Source organism: Nipponia nippon, unplaced genomic scaffold (assembly GCF_047370975.1).
Source record: "Nipponia nippon isolate SJK-2023a ecotype South Korea unplaced genomic scaffold, ASM4737097v1 scaffold_1, whole genome shotgun sequence".
In the NCBI taxonomy this organism is placed as follows: domain Eukaryota; kingdom Metazoa; phylum Chordata; class Aves; order Pelecaniformes; family Threskiornithidae; genus Nipponia; species Nipponia nippon.
In genome coordinates this window covers 79485748-79504705 of record NW_028262290.1, presented here as the reverse complement: position 1 = coordinate 79504705, position 18958 = coordinate 79485748, and the positions used below count along the sequence as shown (strand labels likewise).

General features: G+C 38.3%; 1 protein-coding gene across 7 annotated transcripts in view; it reads left to right on the top strand.

Annotated features, from left to right (window-relative positions):
- Positions 1–18107, top strand: part of CTNND2 (catenin delta 2) — a 690230-nt gene extending 672123 nt beyond the window's left edge. For 6 of the 7 annotated variants that reach the window (XM_087760877.1, XM_087760884.1, XM_087760869.1 and 3 more), the window contains 3 exons: positions 4114–4245; positions 11539–11612; positions 14540–18107. In XM_087760877.1, coding sequence (XP_087617003.1) covers positions 4114–4245; positions 11539–11612; positions 14540–14800 — 467 coding nt within the window. In that variant the 3' untranslated portion in view covers positions 14801–18107. The remainder of the gene's footprint in view (positions 1–4113; positions 4246–11538; positions 11613–14539) is intronic. The other variant, XM_087760913.1, reaches the window with a different exon arrangement.
- Positions 18108–18958: the final 851 nt, after the last annotated feature.

Below are 18958 nucleotides of genomic sequence, written 5' to 3'. Positions count from 1 at the left end.
AGTTGTGAAAGGGCACAAAATACATTATTTACTCTTACCTGAATTATCTGTTCAAAACAGGAATTTTTTTTTTATTAACACCTTGTAAAGTTTTACTGCAGAAAGAATATTCCATAACTTTTTGTTATGATTTCTAATGCAGTGTTTTCCTGATTGGGATTACCTGACTAGATCTCAGGGCAATGGTGTCTATTTGTAGCATGAGGAAATTCTGTTACTCCCTTTGCTAGTCATGAAAAACGCTATGTTGTTTATGACCACTCTGCACACTTAGCAGAAGTTGGAAGGATCCACATTATTTTTTTGTCAGCTTTTATTCTTTTATATGTGTATTTTATTCATTCTACACATATGTATATGTGTATTTTATTTATTTATATGTGTATGTGTATATAAGTGTGCATACACATGCATATGTAAGTTTCGCAAAAGATTGACTACAGGTCTTCATGTAATGTTGATGGCATATTTACACCAGCTATCATTAATTCTGTATACAATGAATTAATCTAAGTATCTCAACTTATGCCACAGTGTTAATTAATTGTTCTATTCAGAAATCTGGGCATTTTCCCCTCAGCTTATTCTAAAGTAGAACATACCTTGGTTAGATAAAACCATTCCCAGTGGAAATCATCTAAGATAACCAGAGTAAAACAGTCAGCCTTTCAATGTGCTTTTTACTAGTTGTTCAATCAAATGCCGTCATTCATAGGTATACCAAGAGTTTAGGGTTAAAATTGACCAAACTGATTATTGCCATCAGCATCGGGCCATAGTTTTGTTTTTAAGAAAATTGTTTTGTTAATTATCTAGAAGTCTAATTTAGTTAATTATCTTAGTCCTGCAGAAAAACCACTGAGGAGATTTGAAAATGTAGCCAGAAGTACAGTGAGAGCTGCTATTCAGTTTTCAAAATCTGTCATTACACAAGTCCATAAAGGGCTCCTGTTCCTTTTTTTCTTCTCCAAAATCTCATTTTGACTGTAAATGCAAGGCACTTGAAATGTCTGGCCCTGAGATCTTAGTTCTGTCTCTTGCCAGAACTGTCTCCTCACTTCTGTTACTCTATCGCTCAAAGAACATACTTAAAGAAATTTTGGATTAAATCTTACTGCCATCATCAATTATCATAAGACTGGAAAAGGACAAATATAGTGGCTGTTTCTGAAGGAAAAGGAGCGCATGTACTTACAGACCAGTCAGCTCAACTTCATTCTAGAAAATTGCTGGAACAGATAATCACAATCTGAGCACCTCAAAGATAGTAGGAACATAAGATACTGCTTAAGTCTAGGAGTATCTGTTTCTACATAGTAGTATAAGTTACTGTCTGTCTGGTACTATCCATATCGAATCCAAACATTGGTTCGATACTATTTGTTCTTACAAAATCCGCCTGAATTCCGGCTACAACATACTTAAAACGCTTTGTGGAAAGAGTATTCAATAAATGAAATCTACTGTAATCAGTAAGACTCCTATCACATAAGATTTTTATAGGCAAGCTAGGGCAAGCTAACAAACAAACAGCCCAGAAAATGTCACGTGTGGTAAATACAAAACTGACTGAAAACCATTCGCAAAGAATAGGTATTGCTTATTGCCAAAATGGAAGAATGCTTTGCTTGGAGGTTTGCCTTGGGTCTTCAGTGGTTTCGTGAATGACCCAGATAATATACAAAGAATGCCTATTACCTTTGCAGGTGGGAGAAATTAAGGTACCTTGAAGGGCACCGTTGGAATTGAGCATGATCCTGAGAAATTGGAGATACTGTCCAAATGGAAAAAAGATCCAGTCCTTTACAAAAAAAAAGATAAGGAGAATATCTGGCTAGACAAAAGTTCTTTAGAAATTATTTAGGGATTTTTGTCAGTTGCAAACATGAATCGGGAGTTGGAAAAATCAGGATATGAGGACCCACTGAATGGACTGTAACTGTTTAACTCGAATAAGAGAGACACAAGATGGGGGCAGTGGGCACAGGTACGCGTCAAGTATTCAAGCACATAACAGCCAGCTGTGAAGAGGAAAGGCATGAACTTTTCTCTGCTTTCATAGCAGACAAATGGAAATAATGAGCAGCAAGGAGTCAGGCTAGACATCAGGGAACAGTAGGGAAACAAAGCACTGGAACAGACTGCTTGGAGCAGTTATGTGGTCTCTGTCATTAGATATCTTTAGTTTTAGATGAAAATCTGTCAAGAATTATTTTGGTATACTGGATCCTACCTTGGGGTAAAGAGTTGAAGTAAATGAACTCACAATGCCCCATCCATCCCTAGGACTTGGTGATAAGATGCTTTAACTAGCATAGAGAGCTCTGTCTTCTTTTCTCTGTCTTTTAAGAGTAAGAGCAGAAAGCCTTAATATCACTTTTCAGTGTAATGTCAGCCAATAATTTTACATCTGCTTCCAGTAAAAACTCTGAAACAGGTCACTTCTGCATTTTAACACTTGCCAGAAAGCAGTTGTTCTCCCATGGGAGGAGAGAGAGAATTCCCACAGGGACAGAGAGAGATGGCTTTGTCTTTATCGGTCAATTTTGTTCAAAGCACCAGGATGCTTAAAAGCATTACCAGAGTATGTGAAACAAAATGCATCCCCGTGTTAGCAACTTTTTCAGGGTTTGCCTTCTGTTTTGTTCCCTATTAGACTCAAGTTGACATTAGCTGATTTGGTAATTTAATGTCATGTTTCTTTATATCTGCTGGATTATCAGTTTTAGAATTACATCACTATTGACAAGCAATTTAGAAGCAATCCCCAGTTCTAATGGCTTCATAAGAAAAAACATCTGTCCCACATTTGCTCTGTAAATTCAGAGGCCAGGGCCAGCAGAACCAATCTAAGCAGAATTCAACATCACTTGTGCTTCGCTACTCCTTAATTAAGTACAAGTGCTTCCCTAGTCCTTAACTAAAAAATGTAACATAGTTAGAGATGCTGAAAGACATAACTCATGATCAAGCTTCACGAATGAGCCTGTCTTACATTTTTTTAATTTTTTTTTTTCCTCAAGCAAGGACATTGTTACTGCTTTTGAGGTTCTTTTGACATATCAAATATCTGGGTGGAGACGGGAGGGAGTGGAAGTAAGCATCAGCACTTTAGTTATTTTTGCACCACTGTGCCTTCACAAGGCTCTGGGGTGCTCTGCCACTCACCTTCCCCTGCCCTCCACAACAGGGAAGGTGCATTGTATCTACCAACACCTAAATATATTGAAGTCAGTTTACTTGAAAGCCATTATTTTTTTCTCTGCTTCTCTCCTCTTCCTAAGCATTGCAAGCTCTAAATCTTCCGTGATCGGTGCCAGTGATCACCTTCACATTTTCCAGCACGTGAGAATCAAGTACAAACCCAGTTCTCCTCCTAGTCACCTCATACTTTTCTCCTTTTAGCCATACCACAAGTGTCGGTGATGAAGGGGTTAGTTTTAACGATACTTTAAAGTAGCAGTTGTTGTTTTAATGGCAGTTGTTCGTATATAGATATTTAAAGGCAGATAAATTATTTAAAGGCAGATATATTATTATTTATTATACCTTTAAGTGTGAGGCATTCTTTGCTATATGTTTTCTATGAAAAACACCTTTCATTTCTTCCGGTCTCCATTAGAATCATTTAATGGGTTTGTTTATTTTCAACAGAGAAGGGAGGAAAATATTTTATAAGGGTTTTTCCACAGAGTTGAAAGTTAATGGTCTTTTCAATAGAACTAAATTAACCATTTTGAGAAAAAAAATGGAAGTGCCTATACCAGAAAGTTTTGACAAGATAAAGAAATTAAAAAGCTTAAGGGGAAGAAAAAAAATCATTATTATTGTACTTTTTTCTTAATGATCATCTTAGATGTTGGGTGTAAGTGAAAAAAGTAAAACGTCCAGAGAGAAAATGATGTTTGGAGTTGATTGTCCCATGAATACATTTGTCCTGTGTTTGAAATAACAGCACCTTTTCTTTTTTTCCATAATGGGGTAGTGTTCCTTCAAACAGCTTAATGTTAGTACGCTAACAAATATAAACGTTACTAAAATGTTTACTTTAGAGTTAAATACTACATTCAGTCATATGTGGCAAGAAAAAATAAATCCATTTTTATGATCTAGCAAGTGCCCCAGCCTCACCTCGGGAAATGATCAGCCTAAAAGAAAGAAAAACAGACTATGAATCAACTGGAACAAACGCCACTTACCATGGAAATAAGGGAGAACACACTTCTAGGAAAGACACCATGACAGGTGAGATTGTGCTTTCATAGCATATATAAAAATCAGCTGTGATAGACCACTGATTTTATAGGCTTGGTTGGGTTTACTTACTACAGGAAAGAGTCAGCCTGCTTTGGTTGATTCCAAAGTTTTAGCCACCTTGAGAAATACAACTGAAGAAATATTTTATCTTAATGAATACAATGCTGTGTGAAAATGATTTGTGAAGACCGTGTTTCTTCGCAAAGGAAAGGCTCTAAAAGCAACTCTACATTTCTTTTTGATTTTCAGTTTGGTTTTGTTTCAGAAGAAAGTGAGTAAATCACCTTGTATTAACTAGCGTTGTTTCTGAAGCATGACAATGGTTGAGCATGTGCGGTGATCCCTAACATCTGTCTTTTGCAGGGAATGGCTTTCCGGGACCAGTTAGCTTATTTTCCATGTCAGTCATTCCTAGGAAATTTGGTAGCAGTTTGTAAAGTCTGTTCCTGTTACTTTCTCAGCTGGGCTGATGTAAATGGAACCATTTTTTCTTTGTATGTTATGGCATCTATTGCAGGTTTCACTGAAGGCTTCTCTCCCCTAGTGAGCTCATTAACGTGTTAGCATTTCAGTGACTATAAAATTTTGAGCACTTTGCCTAGCACTGCACCTCTGTTAATTCTCTTGCAAAGTGCATGTTGGTCTCCATCACCATTGCACAGGCTTATATAACCTCTGTTGAACATTTTCGTACGTTTATACAGTGCCGAGCGTCATGGTGTCCTCTCCTCCAAATGCTATCTCGGGGCAAACAAAAAAATCACAGTGAGGAGTCACTCTGCACTTTCTGAATGCCTGCTACCTTTTCCCATGCCCTCTGTAGAGGCCTTGCTTGGCGGATGCCAGAACGAGCTGTCTTTGTGTTCCTCAGCTCACTGGGGACACCAGTAGCATGCTGACTCAGCATCAAGCCATCCATACTAGCTTTCAAGACCGTATTTAGGATATGATGATACTCATACTACATCTACTGTGTTATACGCTATTGTGTAATCAAAACCTAAAGGCCAGCCTTTGAATTTGTGTGAAAATGCAATACGGAACATTAATTAGCATGAAAGTGAAAAGCTGAAGAAGAGGAATGACAGTCAAGAGCATTTGGAAACCACAGAAATGAGGAGTGTCCTGAACGGCATCTGCAGCGCACTACATGAGGTTGCAGCGGATTCAGTCAAGGTACTGCATTTTATCTATCTGCAATATTTTGAGTGTTTCATAGTCACTGCACAAGGTGGTTCTCTGAAACACTTCAGTGGTTCTTACTTGTGTGATTGTGAAGGATAGGGCTGCGTTTTTTTCACCACTTTGTCAAGGATCCATGAAGAGGGAATCTCAGGAGTAAGAGCAGCAGGCCGAAAAGGCAGAAACATTAGTATTTTGTTCTAGCTGTATCTGCAAATGTAGACTACCAGATTATATCAGAATGTTCACAAAAAAAGGGTTTCCGTGTGGAGAATCTGTGTTTCCTTGCAGATAGTCTTGTCTCTCTCCACACTTTAAAAAAATTGTTTTTTTTTTTCCCCTATCCCTTTTCATGTTGCCTTTTACTGTATAGTGTTTTTCTTCTCCCGTTCCTGTTTCCCTTGTTTCCTTTCTCTTTCAATACAATTTTCAGATCGCGAGGTTTGTACTTCCCCAGAAACCTTTGCTCCACTTTGATTTTTGCATCATGTTTTCCTTTAATATCTGCTTGTATTTTGTCTGTTCTTATTGGTCTTTTGGGTGGGCTTTTAGTAAGGAAACTAGAAACACAGCATCATGCTCAGCTATCGACTATTTTTGCAGCTACTGAGCTCAGTGAGAAAAATCAAAACCAAAATCAAATTGAAAAGTTTAATAATATTTTGCAATCTTACGTGACCATTGTACAAATGAATATGAAATTAACAAATCACTTTCTCTCTCTTTCAGGTCACCAAATCTCTGCTTATTTGGTCTGAGCTCAAATTAAGCACCATGTTAAGAACAAAAGAAAATGACAGTTAGAAGGAGTCTCACTCGTCAACAGTCAACGTAAAATTTGTGTAACATATTTGTAGCTCATAAAATAAATATTTCATTAAAGAACAATATAAAATCAGCATTTGTGATTTTAATTGTGAGACATTTTGACTTGACTTGGACGGTCTAATATAAGTTCATGTAGCAAATTCATTGCATTGCCTGTATTTCATTTTGTGCATCAGACAATGCATTGCAGCTAATACATCCACAGAGCCTACGGGACTTAGATAAATGTTTTTTCAGGTTTCACCTGGCATATACATACTTTGAGCTGCTCTTGTATTCTGTGCCAAGCTGATGTATTACACAAAGCTTTGTTTGACTTACGGATTTACACAGAATGTGGAGCCACAGCTGTAGCCCCAATTTATCCACAACTGTCTCCATGTTCTTCTCCAAAGCTCTTCCCAGTTTATAGTTCAGAAATTTTATGACCGCTTGGCTGGGACTGAAATGAAGGTTTTCTGATGGATTTTCGAAGCAGAAATGTTGGCTTCTTGCCATTGTGGGGAGTTGTCAGGAAACCTCTGGGAAAAATGGAGAACCTATGAAGTAAACAGTTTGGCTGAAGATGATAACTTATATTGATTTCACAAGGACAGCTAAAAAATAGAGGAACACTATCAAAGTTCTCATTGCCCTCTTCCCTTCCCAGGTTTATGATGCCGTGTATATTTACTATCCATCTTCTCTACTCTGTAGAAAAAAATAACCAGTAATAAAATTTTATCACCTAAAGTTTATTTTAAGACAAAAACTATTATATTCCTTTTAAAAAAGCAGGAACTATAAGTGCATGTGGTAACATTATTTATGCCATGGTGTTTTCCTTCAGAAGAGGGAAGATAAGGTTACTGTATACTATCATGGGAGTCCTACTCTAAAGTTTCTTTACTTTGTTAGTTCCCTCACTGAACTAATACCTACATCACGGTCTGCGCCCTGTATCTTCACTTCCACCAGCAGAAACACCTTCCGATTAATTTATTTTCTTTTGATTGTCAAGAATCAATCATCTATACTTTTGTCATTTAAACTTACTTGAAAGTCCGTGCACATTCAGAACACAAAGAACCACCATCATCCGTTACAGAAGCTACAGATGCTCGGGCTACTTGAACTTATTATTACTTTAAGAAACCATAATACACTGTAATCTTTTCTCATGCCCTTAGCTCATCTTTCACCATGCAGGAAGGTGGCAGTGGCAGTGACAGTTAATGATCTCTGTTAGCCGAGATTTGTGAGGCACATAAGCATTTTCCTTTACTGTCTTGAACTAAATTTTAGAAAATAGAGTCCTGCTGCTTATAGCAGAAAAAGCAGGTTATGCAATACCAGATGAGGATGACTGTCTGTCCAGCTGAGCTTTCCTTTCTTAATATCAGTCTCTCTTTGTGAGGGCAACAGGCTAGCACCTTGTTATTTCAAAGTGTCTGTAAATGTGTTCAGAGTAAGTACTTATAAGAACTGAAAGCTGAATGTTAAACCATGAATCAAGTGACTGGGATATATGGGGACAGCTTCGGTCAGTGATATCTTTATCACATAAACCACTGAGTGACATGATTTTCAAAGCTGTTGTCAGCTTTGCAGAAGACTGCTCTGGGGAACTGTATGATTTTTTTTTAAACCAATATCACCTTGAAAACTGAACAGGGGGGAAAAAGGAAGGTATTTTTCTATAATGTTCTTTATGCAATGCAACCGCAAAGTACTGCAGGCTGATCATAGTACTCATTTTAGAACCTTTACAATTTTGCCTAGTAAAAAGTACCTTTTGAGTACTATCATGTACTGATGTTTACATACTGCATAAAATACACACATACACACACACTCAATCACTCCTCAAATCATTTCATCTGCAGCTACAATTCTCACATCTCTGTAAGGAAGTGTGGCTGCTGGAACATCTCCATCTCTTGCTCCTTGTACCTTTTCCCTTCTCTTGACATGTTTTAAAAAAGAAAATTATTTCATTAACCTCTCTCTCTGTTTGATAATTTTACTATGATGGTACGTATACAATGTTAAAAGTCAGATACTAACCACACAATATCTGTCCGTTCATCTAGCTCATTCTCTCCCTTCTTTCTTTTATATTTGCCCTCTGCTTTTGGACAGCAAGAGTCAACTGCTCGCTGAAGCATGGCAGAGCGGGAATGGAGTTCCCAGGGATGCTGCCTGTGTGTTTAGAAGCAGGTACTGGAGTGGGGCTGCATGCATTGCTAGCAGCTACATTGCTTGACTTACATTTCCTCCAGAGACAGAATTATCTCAGCCTCCCAGCTAGACTAAGCCAAGATTTCTTGTTCTTGAACTCTTGGCATTCATTTCCAAGCATTTGATATGTCATTGTATTCCTTTTTATTACATTAAGAAAAGAGTACTACTTTTGTTTTGCATTTTAAAGTTGTGAATTTGTATCCACATCACTGCAGTGAAATCAGCAATGCAGACCTTGCAGCTATTTTCATAAGCTGAAACTATCCATTTTTCCATTGCAGACTATGTGATCCGGGAGACTGTAAGTCTTCAATCTGGCATGTGACAATTCTGAGCACATCAGTGCAAATGTCACTGTAGTGCATTGGTCGGCTATGCACCAGCTCTGGACTATTTCTGTTTTCATAATAGTCATGGCTATTAGTGGCACGTATGTACCATGTGCCTTTTCATATACCTGTAAAAAGATGGAAAGGTCATGACCCTCCTTAAAGTCTCTCTGATTGCCTGTAGGAACAACGTATAAATTAGCATGTGTCCAGTTTGCTATTTTTCATCAGATTCTTCATAAAACTCTCAGATGCACCTTATACCAATCTTTTATTCTTGACATCAGCCAACCATGAACAGTATTGTCCTGTCTGGACTGAATATGTTCAGTCGTGCCCGACTAAAAATTTGCATGCATGAAACTTCAACCTTGCTTATCTTGCAATATATATACATGAAAACAAAATGGTTACAAGAATTTCTTCCCCTGTTCATGAGAGTCCAACACATTGAATACCACTGTAATTTTTTTCAAGAAGTAGCACTTCACAAGCAGGTAGTTGAAACACTAACAGTATCTTTAGATCTGGAAAAGAGGAATTTGTATAACCCAGCTTGTTCTAGCACTTTGTAGGGCAAGCAAAAAACTCAGAAGAACAGCATAAAAAGGTAGTATCAAGGAAAGATCTGGCAGTTGTACTACTGAGAGTCATGCCTTCATGAGATGCACCATAAGTAGCAATGCTGATGCGGACTCCTCTAATACCGAAGACTGGCATCGGGAGGGAGATTTTGAAACACTAAAGCAGAGGATGCAGCTGGAATATAAAAATCTCTGAAATAACAGTCAAGTCTCACACATCACTCAAGCTTGATGACAAAATGCAGCCTGAGCAGAGAGAACCTCTGCAGATCGGCTTTTTGGTACTGACATCTATGGCCAAAGACAAACTACTCAAACAGTCATCGTTTCCATTTGTTACCACCTACTGGCACACAGGCAGAATTAAGAGTACCTACCACTGGAAAAGACCAACCATCATCTGTTACTAGAGTTCGTATTCCTCCCACCTTCAAAAAAAGGTTCCTGCTGCACTCCTTGGAGACCTGCAAAGCTCTTCTCCATTTCCTACACAGAACTATGCACTGTCTCAGTAACTGCATCCAGCTCTTCAAGAAACAAGGGGGTTTCATCCCTATTAGTTAATGGTTATCAGGTGAAAAATCTCTTTTTCCATCTCTTAGGGCTCATTACCCCACTATATAAGCCCTGTCTTTATCCTGTTTCAAGAACACGCTGGAGATCTTTTAGAACACCATCTGAAATCTGTAAAGCAGCAACATGGAACAGTGCACCATACTCTGACAAAAATGATACCCTCAGCATGGAACCTGTAGCAGATGTGAAGATCAGAATTGGCATATTACCGTCAACTTTGACTCAAGACCATGTTGTTCCTTTTTCCATGGAGGGTGCGGTGGCTGGGGGAAGGAGAGAGGCAGTTGTACAGGCTGGGGTCCATGCTAGCAGGTTGCCAACGGAAGAAAGAGTGGTTACTTCTTGAGTAACTGTGGTTCTTCTTAGTGATGTGACTAGCATGGATCCCATACCCAGCTTTCAGCTCTGGTGCTCAGTCCTCACCCTCAAAGGTTTTGAGTTGTGAAGGTATTAAAAGCAACTCTTGGTGCCTCCAGGTTTTATACCATTGCACAGAGACCTGAGAGAAGTTGCATGAGCAACATGTTTCAATTCCACTGGTGACTGTGATTCGCAACTACTCAATTTTTGCTTTCAGGCACGTGCTTTTATAATGAGAGTCCTCATGACAGCATCAAATCATTGGTTATAATGTCTGGAAAGTTAATAATGCATGCCCAGTAAGAACAGTGTGCAGCAGCCGCACAAAATACTACCCTCATATTCTTTCAAATATGAGAAATAGCTACAATCTTTCTAGTTCTACCAGCAAACTAAGCTTCAGCTAGATAGCCAAATCAAAGTGATTGGTGAAGTCAGTTTTGCTGGGAAAATCTTAGCTTTTTATGTGTTTTTTGGGGACAGGGTGGGAAATAAATTTTTGCAAAACTGTATGATGTTATCATTGTCTTTAGAATTACTTCTGCTGCCATATTCATAGCTCAGTTTTGTCCGTGCGTTTCGGTAGTAGGACATCTGAGAAGAAAGTGACAGCAGTTCATGGATTTGAGACTATCTTGGCCAGACCTCTTCTGTATAACTACATATTACTTTTTTGCATAACTCATTTTTCGGTTGCATTTAATCACTTTTCCCGTGAATAATTTCACCATATAGCAAAAACACTGTAGGATAAATAATCCAGGATTTGGTATAACATCTTCCAACTGAAGTGAAAGGAATGAAATGTTTCTTAATCTCAGTATTTATAACTGTTATCTGCTTAATGTATGTGTGATATAAAATCCCATATATAACCTGAAATATATTACTGAAAGCTAGCTGTATATGAAATAATTTTGTTGATTTATATGTGAAGTGCGCAAGATTGGTATGAACATGACGTAGCACCTGTTTCCATTAGTAAGTGTATACCATGTACATGCATGTACGCCAAAGCAAAGATTATGACTGTTTAGTGGGAGGAAGAGAAAACAGAAGTCTGCAGATGCTTTTAAAGATTTTTGTGTATGGGAAACAGGTGCTGTATAATGTATTTAATGAAGCCTTAAGAATTCATTTTGAGGCCAAAGAGGTATGTTTGGTAAACCTGCTTTTTCCTTCCTTTTTTCTCTCTCCAGCTCAGAACACTGGAATCTCAACTTTGTACAGGAATTCATATGGTGCACCTGCTGAAGATATCAAACACAACCAGGTAAGTATGGAGACAAAAATGTTACTGTTCCAGATGGCGAAAGACCAGTGTAACATCTTGTATGGAAACTAAGAAAAATATCACAAAGATTGATAAATTGAGATTAGAGGAGCTGAGTCATCTGCTTGTGCAATGCCACTGGCTTCAAGCAAGCTATGTTCGTTATGCTAATGGATAATTTCAGCCCAAGTTTCAAAAAATGCCCAACAGGTTGTGACAGCATATGCACAAAAATTATCTAAGGTGTTTAAGCCTGTAACTCATAACGAAATCAAGAGGGGCTTGAGACCTGAATGCCTTTAAAGTTCTGGATATGTGTGACACAGACTACAAAAGCCAAGCTAGTGTTAATAGGCACTTCTACTGGCTCTGGTATCTCATGATGCCCTGTGCCAATGAATTTGGTTAAGTCCAGTCACATCTTGAGTATAGCCATCATAAAATTCAACGCCACGTGCTAAGGCACGCTAGCAGAAACTCAAGTATTAAACAGTCCTGGAGAAAGATCCCCCTGTATCTTTTGCAGGGGTGTGTACGCTACACTTAGGTGTAGCAAAAGCCCTCAGATTTGCCATATAGTCACTCCAGAAGCATGATTGTAACGAGGCTTTTTGCTTGGTTGTTTTTTAATGTATGCACTGGGGCATGGGCAAGAGAAAATGTAGCAATTCATTGGCAAGGACACTTTCTCATGTATATACATCCAAGCCATTCGGTCTAGAGCTTTGGAACTCTTAAAAACGTCCTGTCCCTGAAAACCAGAAAGCAGTAAGTACGTCTGGATAAGGTGGGCATTACAAAAAAGTAATTGGCAGCGTGGGTGCCAAGCTAATGCACTCACAGCAAAAGTTGCAGTATGGACATGTATGGCTTTCATATAGCTGGTATTTCCAGTATGGTATTTCCTCAGGCCCTGGGAAATAGATATTTTTCTGCACTCACAGGCTTTTGATTCATCATTAGGTGTAATGTTACTTCATACTTAATTATCACAACTCCTTAATATTTTCACAGCTTCTCTATGTAATATGCAAAAGTTGCAGCATTTTTCAACTAGAGAAATGAGATGAAAAAACATTTAAGGAAAGCACTTAAAATGACTAGTAGTATCAGACAGGTAAATGCATATTTAGTAAAACTGAGAAAAAATATTTTTCTCTGAAAATTTTTACTAGATTACCTGAAATTTCACTTTAAAAGACTGATATTTCGGTTTTAATCCACAAACTTAAGGTGAAGAGAGCTGCTGATACTCTGTCCCCCCATTTCTCTTTATTGGTTTTGCTTTTTAATTAGCCATTATTTCCTGTGGTGCACCATATTCCTTCTTCGTGTGAGCCAATTCAGGGCATGAAGGTGTTCCTGCTTTTATTGCATTTAAAGAGATGAAGCCCTTCAATTAACACAATATTTAGAGAAAATAAGGGTCTGAGGTATTGTAACAGTAGGTGCATTCTAACTGCAGTCATGAATCAACTAATTTGATTTTTGGGGTGAGAGTTTGAGCAAAAACAAAACAAACAAAAGAAAAAAATCACCAAAAACCAAAAGCAATTTTCCACCTTTTCCCACTTGCTTTCTCAATGAGATTGATTGACATATCAGAAATAATGTTTTTAGCTAAAAAGAACCCAGAAATACTACTTCAGTCCCCTATTTTCTACTCAAAAATTGACCGTCTCTAACTTTTTGGCATGTAAATAGGTTGCTTAGTATAGAATTTTTCTCCTGTGTCCAAAATTCAACACCTGTGTTTGAATATGTGAAAGGAAACGAAGGGCTCAAGGTCCTATACACCTTGATAGCAGTACTAGAAATAGAAACTAGAGTAGTTGTGCTCCCTTGTGCTGTTCTAATATTGCGCCCAGCGTTGTAAGATCACTCGTAGGATCGTTAAAGGACACGGGCAGACTTTTGCACTCTACTCACACAGTACAATACAGACGTGCTTTGAAGGAGTATCACAGAGTTTGGGACACAGCAGTCCAACTGTTCCTCTCTTCTTGAAGGAGCATTACTAACTCTTGCAGAGCCAGCAGGATCTGCAAAGTCTTCTGAGACCAACGTCTGAGCATCAATATTCCCAGTGACGACCATGTGAGGACTGAAAGGCTATATCATTTTGCAGTCAGAAAGTCTGCCCAAACTTAACAGAGGTGGTGTAGAGTGAAAGGTAGTGTTCCAACTATAAAAACAGAGACTCGCTAGGGCTGTCTGAAAGAAACTTTATGGCAAACCTAGGTTATGGGATCGCCTGAGATTTTTTTTCTGCATATCATAAATATTTCAGCTTCAAGGCAACTTGCTGGAATGTAGCAACAACACCAGATTGCCAACATGACATGTTAAGGAGGTGGTAGGAAGATGGTTCTGCTTAACAGTAGCAGAAGACCACATTTCAGGGCACTTAGCGTGAAATTTTCTCACGTCAGTGCCCTGAAGACTATAAATGGTTCTTAAGGATATGGTGTCACTCTCAGTCTCACTTGTGGCAAAGGCAGCTGCAAAATCTTTAGCATCTTTGGAGTGTATATCACTTCCATTCAAATTCTTCAAGGCTGAGTTTTGGTGACTGATATTTGCATTATATAGCTGCAAAATAGTCAGAAAGTTATACACAGATTATAGTTATGAAAGTAACTGTAAGCTATGCTGCTTGAACTGCTTCTGAAGTAAACCATCATCTTCAGCAGCAATAGTATTAAATAATAAATTTATTTAATAATAATAATATTAAATAAATAAATGTAAAGAAATGTAATGACAAGGCAAAGCTGTAGAATTAATTCACTACCATGCAATACCTTGAGCAGATGTTAAGATAATGCACAACTTGGATTTCCAGCACGATGAGATTTACTCCTTCTTCCATCCTGTTGCCCACAATAAGCTGTACCTAACAAGCTGTGGGTATTACTATCTTCCAGGTTTCAACACAGCCAGTTCCACAGGAGCCCAGCAGAAAAGATTATGAACCATATCAGCCGTTTCAGAATTCAACAAGAAACTATGATGAGTCCTTCTTTGAGGACCAAGTGCATCATCGTCCACCTGCAAGCGAATACAACATGCACCTGGGACTAAAGTCAACTGGCAACTACGTCGACTTCTATTCAGCTGCTCGTCCCTATAGTGAACTTAACTATGAAACAAGCCACTATCCAGCCTCTCCCGACTCCTGGGTTTGAGACTTGGGCAGATACAAAAGCTCCAGGAACTGTGCATGTGCATGCATACCACAAGACTTTTTTTTTCCTGCAAATTTAGTTTATTAAAGCCTGTTCCATAGGAAGGCCCAGATAACCAGTATGGAAAAAATTAAGAGATTTTTTTAGAAGGCTAAAAGATACGAAAGCTAAACCTGGGAGTCATTAGAAAGAAATATATATATACATATATATATTTTACAGTGTGGGGCAACTTTACTGTTGGCCTGTGGAGTCTAAAGTTCGATGCTGTATATTGAATGTGGCTGAAGGAAGGAGGGAGAACATGACAGTGGATGTGGGTCAAGAGTTAAGCACAAGTAACTGAGCAGCGTACATACTTTATGGGGAACAGCTTCTCACACTTTGTTTAATATCCTCATTCATTGTGAATCTAGGCTTCAAGTTGCATTTGGGGTTTCCTCTGTACAGCAAGATGTTTCTTGCCTTTTGTTAATGCATTGTTGTAAAGTATTTGATGTACATTACAGATAAAAAAAAAAAAGTGCATTGTGTATATTACACCAATGCCACAGTGTTTCTTCATCTATGGTTCTAAATATTGCTTCAATTTCAAATTTTGAAAGATGTATGAATTTCCAGTTTTTTGTTTTCTTTTCCCCGGTGCATTTTAACAAAAAAAAATTCAAAAAAAATCAAAAAAACAAAAAGGAATATTTAGCAGTATTGTTCGTTCTGATATGTGAATTTGTTTGTGGCAACTAAAAAAAAAGGCATTCAGCAGTTTCTGACAATTAACATTCATCATTCCACACTCCTTGTCAACAAAGTGCTTTTTCACTGCCTAAAATTTTAGATGTAGATATTTGAAATAGATTTTTTTCATTTATACCAGTTTTCTTTATGATGATACAGTGTTAAAAGAAAATAAATTACAATTGATCTGTCATCCATATTTGCTAAGAATGTCTATTTCCAAGAACCTACCATACAAATACACATTCTTACTTGTGTGTGTCCACGTATGCATAGTATTCTGTGTGCGTGCGTGTTTGAGTGTGTGCGTTAGTGTGGCGTAAGACTTCTTTTCATCCAATGTTTTCCTTGTTCAAGCTTCAATTTTTGTTTGATTTTCAGTTTTTTTAAACAGTGGAAACTCCAGTATGTGCTTTCTCTTACTCACTTTCTTAACCATTGATAGCAGTTCAAAATTGTTAGGCCACATACTCACAAAGGAAGGGGTTATCGGATTTTTTTCACTGATTCCTTCACCCGTAGGTGCCATTTCCTTTAAAATAGCATCTCTCGATCTTCTCTTGAGGAAATTTCATTACTCTCCGGCCACCAACCAGCAAATGCTCAAGGAAGGCAGAGTTTGATTTTGCCATCTCCCTGAGGGAATGGAAAACAAAGACGTAACAGACTTAAGTCTGGAGTCTCCAAACTCTTCGGGCTATAGAAGAGTCCAACTTGTGAACCATTAGGACAATCATTTATTTTAACCCATACCAAAAAGAAAACCTGATACCCGAAACACATTCCTCAAATATGAAAGATACTGACCATTTCTGTGCATTTAAAGTAAAACCCTGAAAAATGAAAAAATGTAAGGGACAGAGATTTTTTTATTATTATTATTAAAAAATAGAAAAGGAAACTAGGCTAGAAGGCCAGAAGAGCTGGCATATTCATCTTAGCTCTTGGGATTCTGGAATTAAAAAAATGAATCTAGCGTTTCTTCATTTCTTTGATTCAGACAACAGTTCAGCATACAGTTTTCACAGCATAAGACCCACCACAAATGGAGTAGTTGTAAATTGCTTAGATTGCAATTAAGGAATTTGTTTTAGGTTGCAAACATTTCTGTGGTTAGTCATTGTAATAGTCTTAACATCACCTGGCACACTTCTGGCTGTGCACAGGGGGAGAAGTCTCTCGCAAGTCATCGCCTGCTATATAGGACGCAGCCCGAGTAGTTCACGCAGGCGGGTATTGTGACGTAGAATTGGTTTATCGGTAAGCTAGGACTATAGTTTAATCTTTTTGGCAGCTTTTCCCAGTGTACGATATGTAACCTTATCTGCTCTTTGTAGTAAATGGGGAAAAAAAATCGCATGCAAAAAAATTTTTAAAAAATTTAAGAAAGGGGGGGTGGGAGGGGCACAGTGGGCCAGATGTATAGTGAGGTAGATAAAAATATTATTCATAGTTTTGGACACAGGTTGTTTATATTTTATTTATTACATTGATTTTAATAAGATAAGTGACATTTGCAGTGCTCTTTTGAACAAAGCACATTTTCAGTATAAAAACTTTTTTTTAATAAAGAATGTCACTCGCAACTCGAAGTTCTTCTTGACTGCCTGATGACCACCAGGCTGGCGCAGTTCTCCAGGCGCAGGATTGCCAACAGGCCGAGGGGATCCGTCATTCTGTTGGAAGTTCTTAGGACAGGAGGTTATTGTAAGTTGGATTTATTTCCATTCTTCAGACTACTGAAATGCCCACGTAGCCCCCTTTCAGCTCCTCTTAGGAATTACTTGGAGTCACACGTTGACCATTGCTCAAGTGAGAGATTCTGGATTGATGAAGTGGCATAAAATACCTTTTGTCTATAGTTTGTGTTGTTTTGTTTCCATTCTTCTGTAGTGGCAAGTGCTCCGGCTGATAACGTTCACTCTTGCTGTACTGAGTTTTGAGAAGGTGTTGAATTACCTGGCTTCTTTTCCAGGCTTGGAAATCCAACACTGCTGCCATACTGAGCAAGATATATACGATGCATTCTTTTTAATACTGAGGAAAGTATCATTACCTATTGCTGTTCCCTTCATTCTTGTACTAGATCACACACAGAAATAGAGAAGAAACAAAACTGTTCCAAAAAAATTGTATAAAATGCAATTGATGTACTGTAAAATGTCGGATTTTTTTTTTTAACAAGCTTCGTATTAGAATCTTGTTCAGCTGTGTAGAGCTATATAAATCTCACTGTTTTATTAAATGCTGTTTATGGTCTGGAAGGAATGGTTAACCTATCTCAAGATTAACAAATTTGCACTAACATGAGCAATATTGATTTGAAAAAAAATAATATGAATTCAATATTTAAAAGATAAACTATGATTTTAAAGGTATATTAACACTGAAAGTACATTTTGACAAATAACATATTTAAGCCCAAAATATAAATGGTTATGTCAGATAACACAAAGGAACTATAACAATATAGATTGAGAAAAAAAAATGTGTTTCACTGTACATGTTGCTAACATGTACAAAGACAAACTCATATTGACATATTTTCTATTAATAAATCCTACTGTATTGTGGAGAATCGCTGGTCATAGTGCAATGTGTTTAAACTCAGAAGTTGACTCCATAGGTTGGTGCCTAGCTTCACACAGCCAACAAACCCCTGCAATTTATTTCTTTTAATTATTAATTGGATAGCTAACTCAGCTCTCAAGTCATTCGCTGCCCCCTCCCTCTCCACCAGGTTTATGAGCACAACCTACTCTACAACAGCAAGCAAAGGGGAAAGGTATTTTTGAGAACACCCAGTTCACCCCGATTATGGCTGCAAGAGCTCAGCTGCCACCACTTACAGCAAGAGAGTTTATCTACACCTGTAGAAAAAACTAAAAAGCTCAAGGCTGGTATCACTGGATAGGAGCATGCTGTAAAAAATATGATCTTGGCCCCAGTGTTACGTAGACCACAGCCAAGAAATGAAGAGCAAGCCATTAATTTAATTGTGCGTTGCTGGGAGTCCTGGTGTGCAGCACATGTAAGGGCTCGGGAATAATTGTTTCCCAGGACTGGGTTGCATTAGCCTGCAGAAGCATCTCGCTGGGGAGACTTGCAACTGAAATCAGAAATGCTGATTTATTTTTTTGTACCTTGGCACAGCACAGGCTGTGCAAGCCAGCGCGCTGCAAGGGAGGCTTGCTCAACTCCTCCACCACTGTTGCTCATCCTCGCCTGCCAGCAGGCAGAGAAAGCTCTGAGCTTAGTGTTACTGCCTGTATCACGGGGAGTGGTGAGAGGAGAGGGAGGGATGGAGACAGCAATCCAAGGGCAGAGGGGGAACAAATAAGGGGCCTAAAAATACAGCAGCTTGGAGCTTGTGCGTGAAGGCAGATACACACCCATAATTACCAACAGTGGAATAGACCCAAC